The sequence below is a fragment of the Microtus ochrogaster genome, unplaced genomic scaffold (assembly GCF_000317375.1).
Source record: "Microtus ochrogaster isolate Prairie Vole_2 unplaced genomic scaffold, MicOch1.0 UNK16, whole genome shotgun sequence".
NCBI lineage: Eukaryota > Metazoa > Chordata > Mammalia > Rodentia > Cricetidae > Microtus > Microtus ochrogaster.
The window spans coordinates 3,691,165-3,701,445 of record NW_004949114.1 but is presented as its reverse complement, the minus strand read 5'-3'; the positions used below and the strand labels follow the sequence as shown (position 1 = coordinate 3,701,445).

General features: G+C 49.4%; 1 protein-coding gene across 1 annotated transcript; it reads right to left on the bottom strand.

The window, feature by feature from the left end:
• Window positions 1–1,343: 1,343 nt before the first annotated feature.
• Window positions 1,344–10,262, bottom strand: Ube2q1 (ubiquitin conjugating enzyme E2 Q1). Its single transcript, XM_026789296.1, has 12 exons — window positions 10,023–10,262; window positions 7,442–7,546; window positions 6,770–6,820; window positions 4,494–4,634; window positions 4,231–4,315; window positions 3,576–3,636; window positions 3,314–3,404; window positions 3,143–3,201; window positions 2,993–3,041; window positions 2,630–2,725; window positions 2,278–2,344; window positions 1,344–1,835 (listed from the first exon to the last, which is right to left on the bottom strand). The coding sequence occupies exons 2-12, from the start codon at window positions 7,469–7,471 to the stop codon at window positions 1,804–1,806; spliced, it is 762 nt and encodes a 253-aa protein (XP_026645097.1). The 5' UTR covers window positions 7,472–7,546; window positions 10,023–10,262; the 3' UTR covers window positions 1,344–1,803.
• Window positions 10,263–10,281: the final 19 nt, after the last annotated feature.

The following is a 10,281-nucleotide window of genomic DNA, read 5'->3' as shown; positions in this document are numbered from 1 at the left end:
AAAAGGTTTGAGAAGAAAAATGGAGGGGTGTCAGGAGTTGATGTCACAGTTCACAGACCTGATATTTTCCTTAATGTCAAGTGGATATGAACCCATTTTAATAAGTTTATTAGAGCCAAACTATTTAAATAACTTTATTTGATTCATCCTTTGGTAGATGAGAAAAATACATTACAAAATACATCATACAGAGGACAGCTCACAGTACACATTACTAAAAACAATCTACAAGCCAGTCAGGGCTGGCATTAAGTTCAGAAGGAAGCCACACAGGCTACGAGTTGGATTTCAGGTCCATGGAATGACTTTTCCCCTTGTATCCCCTCTGTCTCAGACTCACTGTGTATTAGCACCCCTAATCTGGTGGGTGTAGGCAGAGTTAGAGCAGCATCAAGTAGGACTGGTGAACTCTCCATCCACCTAAAGCAGCAAGACATTCAAATTTCTAGAAGAAAGGGGGGGGGGGCAAGGGAGGGTAACCAAATTAAAATCCCCATCTCAAAAACATAAAAACCATCCCAGAGCTGGGTTTCCTGAACCCTGGGACCTTGCTTAGCCGTCCCTTGCCTCTGTCACGTCAGCAGGCGGGTGGTCCCACAGCAAGCTCATTCACAGGCAGATGCAGGCTTCGGTGCCACGTAGGGAGCAGTCTCACAACAGCAGGTCCATCCAACACGGTGCACAGTGCCCATTTCTGGCTCTGCAGACTTCTCCCTTCCGTGCTTCCTGGGGCTAAGCCGAGGACCCACCACACAACACAACCACATGGAGCTAGCTGTTTCCAGGTGGCCCACAGCTTGGGAATGGCTAGAACCATCAATCCGAAGTTCATGTCTTGTCTTAGCTCACCTAATGAAGCAGATGAGAGGTGAGCAGAGACCACACGGGAAGGCAGGGAACCAAGGAATTACAGCCACTCAGCAGGTTGCTGGGATTAGAGAAAACCTCACGCATCCAGGAGCCTGGGCCCCACCCCTCTCATCTTAAAAGGAGTTTATGAAGCAGCTACTCGAGTCTCATCTTTTTCTTGGAAATTTCAAAATGGAGATTAGTACAAAGTAGCAGTAACAATCAGGTTGTTTCTGGGCCTCTGCACTGTACTTCAGCAGGCCAGACTGTTCCAAGGAATGAATAGAGGTGCCGGTTGCTCCAGAGGCCTTCAGGAGCCACCTAGGGTCAGATCAGGCAAGTGCTTCCTTCAGCTTGGTATTTCTCTTGTGCTAGCAGGAAAACGCAGCCTCTGCAGCTTCTCCTTGCTACCAAAGCATGGTGGGCCTGGCACCCCTCCCCCCTCCCCAGCAGTCAGGGGATGTGGGAATAAAAATAAGGATGAGTCAAGACCAACATCTTCAAATTAACGAACTGTAATTGTTTTCCCAAAGATACATTTTTTTTCATACACATCCATCATACACTGTAACCAAAAAAAGCAGTGTACATGAAATAAGAGAAAATAAATTAAAAACCCATAGCATAGGCAAGGAGGCTCTAGTCTGGAGCACAGCTGAGTTTCCAGCAATATAAGGAGGCTTGAGAGTTTCTTTATAAGAATGCCTGCTAGCAAGGGTTCCAGCAAGGTGGTTGGTTTGTAGTCAGTCTTGAGTACTTGAAACAGTTCAGTGTGTTGTTTGTTGTTTTTCCTTAGCGTTTAGAATAGCCATCATTGTCCTGCAATAGGCAGAGCTATCACGTCCAGGAAAAATGAGGGAGGGAACCAGAGGCAGCGTGAAATCCAAATACAGCATTCAAAGGTAATTGGTCCAGTGGTGCCTGGGGGAGGAGGAAGGGGATGATACTCCAGGGTTAGCCATCTTCTTTTGGGGGTGTGTACCAGCCTGCACAAAAAACACAAACCAGCACAGTGAAAGGGCAGGCCCAGGTCAACTTTGCCCACCCCAATCCCTGAGGACATCTCTATGATTCCAGGAAAGCAGATCCTAGGAAGGATGTCCAGTCCCCACAGTGGGGACACAGGTGTAGGGAAGCCGAGGATACTTACCTGGAGGTTGTTTATTGTAAGGGAGAGAGAACGGTGAGCCCACCCAGAAGTAACCAGAATTAGATGACAGGACCCAGTCTACCTTAGACACCCCCACCCCTGCCGGTACTTCTCGGGGGGAAAAGAGTGAGGTTAGCCACCTTCAGACTTCTAGAGAACTGGGCAGATGCTGGATCAATGGACAGTAAAACTCAGAAACCAAAGGTTCTTGTACTTGACTGGCGTGGGGCCAGGGCCTACACAGGGCTGGCTCTTCTGGGGCCAGGTTCCAAGCTCACCGTTTTTTTCATGGATCTGCACCAAAGACTTGTAGGATTGCTGTGCTCTTGTTAGGCTGTACTGAGACTGGGGAGAGAGTCGCCAGTCAGATCATGGCCAGCTGCAGCCTGTCACCCAGGGAACCAAGAGTCCCAGCTTCCAGCACAAAGCCCCTCTGCCTGGGAAGGCCCTGAGGACACACCACACACAGCTTCCCTTTCCAGACCTCCGCCCACACCAACATCTGTGAATGCCCTTGAGGCCAAGGCCCTCCCTCCATTTCAGAGGCTTTATCCTCTGTCTCTCAAAGGCAACTTTAGTTTGCTAGTGGCCCTAGCTGTATTTGGCTCTCCATGGTCCCAGGGCCCTTACTTTGTTGGCTCCAAACTGCACCCGTGCCTTTCCCTTCACCAGTGTGGCGCTGATCTGCATGATCACCGACTCTATGGAGTAGGCACTGCTCCAGCCCTGGGGCACAGCAGGGACAAAGCAGGAAGTCAGGAAACAGCTTCCTGAGAAACCTTCAGCACCTTTCCCCACAAGAGGCTGCCTTTACAGAAGGGCCCTTTACTCCCAGCACAGTCACCACCTGTCCACCTAAGTTCCTGGGTACAGGCTCTGCCTAGTGCAATGAAAGGGCCATATTATGGCTATGACTTGTCCCCCCACCCCAATGGTAAGAGCTCAGCCAGCTCCACCCAGGCCAATGGCCAAGAGTGAAACAGGCTCACTCACCTGCTTGGTGAGAAGTTCCATGCAGATGGCACCTCCACCCAGAACATACCTGTAAGAAGAAGGGTTAGTCAGCTGTGCCTGGCCACAAGTCCAGTCCCTTCTTCACCTGCTGCATCACAAATGGCCTATTCCCTTTGCCCAGTCACTCACCCTCCAGAGAGGACTGGAGACACAACCCTGACGAACGGTGGGTCAAAGGGGAAGTTATCCTGAGAAAGAAGCAGACAGCAGTCAGGGAAGAGAGGCCTGCACTCTCGTAAGACTCAAAGCAGGCAGGGAAGGCTCAGTCAGGAAGAGAGCACGGGGACCAAGCCATCTTACTTTAAAGGAGAAGTTAAGTAAGATGAAATCTGCTCCCTCCTTCTCCTTCAGGATCTGAAGATCATTGTGCAAAGCGCTGTCCTGGTCAACTCTACAAAGCAACGAATCTGGGCTCAGATGGCTGGGTCCTGACTGAGCAGCCTCCTATGGGCCCCATTGCCCACACCTGCTCCTGGGACCCTGCAACCAACACACTGGATGGGACACAAGTACCCCTGAGGTTCCAGTCACTCCACTTTCTCATCCTAGAGCTGCCACTCACTTGAGGAGTTTGACATTCCAGTCATACAGACTGTCATTCACGAGTTCGACTGCATAGTTTCCTGGAAGGAAAGGAAGCATCAATAAGATGGGTCTGGACCAAAAGGTGGAGCCTTCCCTTCCCAAGAAAAAGACTCAACCAGAACAATGATGGTGCACGCCCTTACTCCCAGCACTTGGGAGGCAGAGGCAGGCAGATTTATGGAGTTTCAAGGCTAGCCTGATCTACAGAGCTAGTTCCAGGATAGCTAAGGCTACACAGAGAAACCCTGTCTCAAAAAATGAAAAAGGGGAGAAAAAAAAAAAAAAGGCTCAAAGGGTCCAGGTTTGTCTCTGGATATGTGACAACCCATATCTCAAGGAGCTCCAATCCCAGTCTGAAACTTTTATAAGCATTTGTGTGATCTAGAAATTCTCAGGGCTTCTTGTCAGCATCATACTGCATCCTTTAAAAAAACAATTACATGAATTTGCTTATTTCTGTGTGTGTGTGCAAGTGCCATCCATGCAAATAGCAGTTCTCTCTGTCATGTGGGTATCAGAGACTGAACTCAGGTCCTAAAACTCGGTGCAAGTGGTTTTATCCACCAAGCCATCTTCCGGCTCATACCATGTCCTTTTTGAGGAACTCCTATGCCACCCCTGGGCAAACTCACCACTTTTGAAACTCTGTGATCGGTATATATCCCTGAGCTCCTTCATCAGCCTGTCAGTGGCCTGCACCGAGCCAGACACTGCACCCTGGGAAGGAGAGCACACACGATTACTCCTTGATCTGGCGGGTAAACCTTAAGATAGTCTGGCATAGGGGGAGGATCCGAGAGATCCAACAAAGGAGGCAGCACTCCATACTGGTGCCGTGGCTGCTCCCCAGTCAGCACCCACCACCCTTCGCCTCACCTCTCTACAAGGCACGTACATTTAAGTAATCTTGCCTCTGGTTCTTTTTAATTTTCTCTAGGATGGCCAGGTTTTCTTTTCCGATGCCATCATCTTCAGATTTCTTGCCCTCTGCTGGCTCTTCCTCTTTCATTTCATAGTGATCTAGGTCTTCTGTATCCTGAAGTAGGCGTGGGAGCAGAGGAACACCACAAAGGTGGATAGACTATCCTTTCTTTAGACCCATTGTCTCAGAGCCCCAAGTCCCCGTGGCATTCTTGGTAATACATTTCCAGTTCTGGAAACAGCTTAGCCTCATTCCCTCCACAATCTACAGGCCAATGCAAGTTGGGTCTAGCTTTTTCAAATGGAGTCTCATATAGCCCAGACTGTCCTCAAACTCATCATATAGTGAGGCTAACCCCTGATCCTCCTGCTTCCACCTGTCACGTGTTAGGGATACAGGTGTACACCTTTTATTATGAGACAGGGTCTTCATTTCACTGTCCTAGACAGGCTAGATTGAAAGTTGGAGGGATTGTCCTGCTTCAGCCTCCTGAGTACTGGATTAAAGGTGTGTATCAATACATCTGGCTTCCCAAGGAAATTTTCTTCTCTTTCTCAATTCTCAAACCATAGCAGCAGAGCTACCAAGAGGACTGAGAAAGGGACTGTCTTCTGTTCCCTAGGAAGATCCTGCTTCAACTGTTCCTAAAATTTCCTTGGCAGCAGACACTTCTCAATTTCTAGGTGAAGGACCTTTGGCCTCCAGTGATTAAAAAGCTTGTTTATTAGGCTAGACTCTCAAACCCAGGAGTCCTTAGGTCCTTAGGCCTAACAGAGTAGACTAAGAGCCAGCGAGTGGCTCAAAGGGTACAGGTGGTTGCCGCTAAGTCTGATAACTGTGTCTAATCCTTGGAACCTACACAGTAGCTAGAACTGACTCCTCCAAGCTGTCCTGACTTCCAACACAAACACAACACACAATCTTAAAAATGTGAAGAGAAAACTAAATAATAAATTTCTTCTTCTCCTCCTACAATAGCAGGATCTGAATTGGGTCCCCAGAAGTACTCATTGCCAAGATGGAAATGAGGTGGCCCAAAATAGGAGATGGCCAAAACCAACAACATAATTAGGTCCTTATTCACCTGGCTCTGAGTGAACAAGTGGCTCACCAAGCAGAGGCCACACAGAGGCAGCTTCAGCTCCATAGTCAGGTGCTGGGGGCGTGGTACAGAGGGTTGAACTGCCAGGAAGGACTGTTTCATGGCTCATCAGCCCACTGTGGGTCTGAAGATCAGTACAAAGTTACCAGATCTGGGTCCAAGGCTAGGAAACACGATCAGAGATACAGTACTACAAAAGGATATCCTGTAAAGTCCTGTACTAAGGGCAACACACACTAGCTTACTTTATTCCTTTATAACATTGAATTATCCTATCATTACCTTTATTTTATAGGAAAGTTGAGGTCTACTGAATTAATTCTCATGCCCATTCAAAGCAGATTTCACAGAAGTAAGGTTAAGTCCTATCTGGCTATGAAGCTCAACTTAACTACTGTTTATATTCTATAGAAGCACCTACAGTTAGACATGGTGGCACATGCCTGTAGTTCTAGCACTTGGGAGGTAGAGGCAAGAGGATCAATTCAAGCCATCCTTAACTACACAAGTGAGTTTGAGGCCAGCCTTGCTTATACAAGACCCTATCTCAAAACATAAACAAGAGTTGGAAAGATGGCTCAGCGGTTAAGAGCACTGGCTGCTCTTCTAGGAAACTGGTTCCCACCACCCACATGGTGGCTTAGAACCATCTATAATTCCAGTCCCAGGGGATCTGATGCCCTTTTCTGGACTCCATAGGCACTGCAGGTATGTAGTGCAGACATTCATGCAGGGAAAATAGCCATGCATTTAAAAGTGAGAAAAATAAAGCATCTGTATTTTTAAAGATTCTTTCAAGTATATTATACATTATTATTTATTTACCACCTGAAATAACCCTGTAATATGTATCATAATCTTATTTTGGAGATGAAAAGACTGTAGCTTAATAAGTGAAACTCTCCAAATAAGAGAATCAGGGTGCAATTAGGGTCTGTCAAGACTCTTGAAGCCATCTGAGATGAGTTTGCCCAGTATTTGTTTGTTTTCAAAGAATGGACAATAGGTGGTCATCTCCTTCACTCCAGGCCAGTCTTTACTCCACTGACACTCCTTTCCCCAGTTGGGAGCTGGAGTTGTTTATATTGAACGACCCATACTAGAGATAAACACTTCCTGTCAATGCCATTTCGAGTGGTAAGCCTACCTCAGGCATCTCCTCATCTTCGTCTTCTGAAGATACTTCTTCCTGCGTGCACTACAGTGGAGAATAGGGCAAAGACCAAGATCAGAACCCAGTGGGTTGCTAGAATGCAGCCTGACCTACCCCTGGCCCTGAAGGTCTGGAAGCTGGGCACTGTGCCCATAAAGATGCCAGTTTCTCTATCAGCCAGAACTGAGTGGAAGTATGAGCCCAAGGGATGGATGACTTTGCTACCAGCCAATTATTCTCTTGCTACGACATGCCAGGAAAGAAAAGAAAAACAAAAAGAACTCATGGCTGCTCTTGTCATCTGCTCTGCAGATCCTAGCTCACCTTCTCTGAGAACCCTCTAAATGACAGTGTATTTCTGGTTCTAAACAAAGGGCCTGGGTTGCCAATAGTTATCAATTCCTATTTCTAAGATAATAGTAAACACGTCCCCCTCATCTCAACCTGAGGGATGCTGCCCCTGAGAATGAGTTCTGATAGGATAGAGCAGTGGGTAGTGCCTTATTTAGCTAGAGTCTCATCTGGAGAAGAAAGAAGCTGGGAATCCCTGGGAGCAGTGGGAGTTGCAAGAGCAACCACAGTTCCATTTCAGTTATCAAGAATTTGTCGGGCGCTCTTTGTGATGACTGAACCACAGGACCCAAAGCCCAGTCCTCAGTTGCATACCTGATCCGCTGGCAAGGGCTGATCCAGCATTTCCACATCGGGATGCTGAGGGAGGTTGTAGAGTTTACACAGGTCAGAGATGATCCTCTTCAGATGCTGCAAGAGCTGGGGTGGGGACCATAGACACATCAAATACACCTCCCCTACTGCAATTTGGATTGCTGCATGGATGAGTTTTTAGCTCAGATCCCAAAATGGTGGCTGTTTCTTTAATTGGATAGCCCTCACAGTTACAGGAATGACTTTCCCTAGTGGACCTACCCTGGGGCTGCTACAGGAACCTGCCTCCTCTGACCTCAGAAAGCAGCTCTCCCAAGAAGTCTTCCCCAAGACAGTCCACCTGGGGACCCCCACTCTCAGATCCAGCTGCCTCATAGGATACTTTTATGGTTGAAATCTCACCAGGAACACATGCACTCTACCCCCTGCCCCTCACCAAAGTATTCCCTTTCTTTATGTCCACCAGCCTCTCCAAGACAGCAGCCAAGTTAGGGTCATCAGACTCCACCGACCAGATGGGGGGCACAGCAGGGTATGATTCCTGAGGGAGAAAGCAGGGAGAGTGGTCACAAGGGAAAACTGGGAAAACCAGTTTTTGCTTAGCCTTCCTTCTTCCCTGAAGACTCTGGTTCCTTTCCTTCCCACTACCATGCCCTCCACTAAAACCGCCAGTTCAGCTTCCCTAGACAAAGAGCCTGGGAGGGCCTGAACTAAGAAGCAACCTGCAAAGTTACTTTCTTCTAGAGGAGAAACCAGGGAGAGCTAACCATAGTGAAGGAGGCTCTGGCCTTCTGTCCCGACTGTTACACTCAAGTTCTCTCTCACACCCAGGCTAGAGTCTCAGTTTTTCCACACTCCAGCATCAAGGAAAGGAAGATCACCTCCTAACAGCCACAGTGATGAGAAAAATGCAGGCTGTAGCCACCAGGGGAGGAAGAACTAAAATAAAACGGTCTTCAAAGCTAACAGTTATAGGGCATGTGTAGGAACCACCCTCCACCCAAGACAGAACCCTCTGAGACCCGTTCTCCCTACGATTCCCTGCCCTCTCTTCAGTCCAGGCATGGGCTGGGAGAAAGAAGCCTCCACCACTGCTACTGACATTCCCAGCATTCCTGAGCCACCATGCCAAAGGAGCCTAAACAGACTCCCCCACTCTACCCAAGGCCAGGGGACCTGTGTAGGCCAAGCTTCCTTTAGAAGGGCCATGGGCACTTCAGCTGAGAACCCCCAAAGACAAAGATAGTAGCTGGCCTCTGGCAACTGAAAGGAAGCCGCTGGAGGAAGCAAACCTACCCGTAAAGTGAATCCACTTAGCAAAATCCAATCTTTGATGTCTCAACACATGCCAGGGAAGCCTTACCCACTTCTACTGGGGGTCTTAGCGGTGCCATAGCTCTAACCAGTGCTGCAGGAGAAACAGGACCGAAGATGCTAAAATCTTTACTTGACTGGGCCGCTCCTAGTGGTCATAGCTTGGTGAGGTAAGCCTCAGCTTGGCTAGATTCCCCACCAAAACTCAAGTGTCTCATGACTACTCTGCTCCCACATCTCACCACCATGGCCTGGTTTGGTGGCAGAAAGGGATAGAAAACACCATGGAAAACAAATTGAAGCGTTCAAGTACCAGAGAATTCACAAGTCTGCCTCTCCCAGGCCACTCCCATTTCCAGTGTGGCTAAAGGTACTGCCCACTGGCTCTCTAGCTAGCTCCAGCAGGGGCAAGACCATTAACAGTGGGTGTTATCAACCAATGTGAGCACTGTATCAAGCAGTACCAGATGTTACAAAATTACACCCAACAGTTTCCTCAAGGGATAAAATAAGGCTGGCCACATGTAAGGTGTTTCCTAATCTGGTATAGTTAAGACGATATGAAGCCCACTGCGGAGCAATGGCGCTATTACTGCTCAACACACACACTAGCACCACCAGAAAAGGCAACAACCACCTAGGACAAGTAGACATAACGCCAGAAATGGGGAGGGGAGTGGCAAAATTGCTACCAGCTGAGGCAAAGAGGAGTTAAAGGTTAGCTAGTTACACCAGAGTGAGATGAAATCCAAAGTGGAGCCAATTCAGGGAGCAGAGAGGGGTTGAACGAGGGATGCCCGGGCAGGGAACCCACAGGTGCTAACATCTAAGTGGTAAGAACTGTTGAGAAGGGGTCACTACCGAACAGGGCCGAGTTCCAGGCTAGGTCCTTCCAGCAGAGGCCTGGACTCTTTACCGGAGTTGGGGGTGGGGAGAAGAAATGGGCCTTCCTAAGTGACACGGTAAAGTTGTGGAGGAGTCATGGAAAGGCACCAAAGCCATAAAACCTGAGGTGTAGGGGGGTTCCTAGGAGGGGGTGGTAGAGGGGCACAAGTCCGGGTGTCCCTCGCTCTCAGGGGTCAACAGTAGAGACTGTGATTGCACCACAGAACCTCAAGCAAAAGAAACGAGTGCAGCCTGGGGAGAAGGAGCCGGGCCCCAAGAGGGGGCTCCAGCCTCGGGGTCCTCCGAGGGCAGGAGGCTGTAGGGTGTGATTTCGAGCACCAGACAAGGGACCCCAGCGCGGTGCAAACGAGAAGGTTCTCACCGTGATGTTGCAGTGGATGCGGACGGGTTCCCCCGGTACCGATCCCCGAGAGGGGAGATGGGGTCCGGGCGCAGCCCCGGCCCCTCCGGCTCCGGCCAGCAGGAACTCGCAGCTCAGCTCGTCCAGGCAGGCGCTGGCAATGCGGAAGCGCTCGTGGCCGCGGTGGAAGATGGACTCGAGCAGCTTCAGCTCTCGCCTCAGGCAGGGCCCCGGCCCTGGGCCCCCTCCCGGGCCGCCCCCGGCCCCCGGCGCCGCCCCC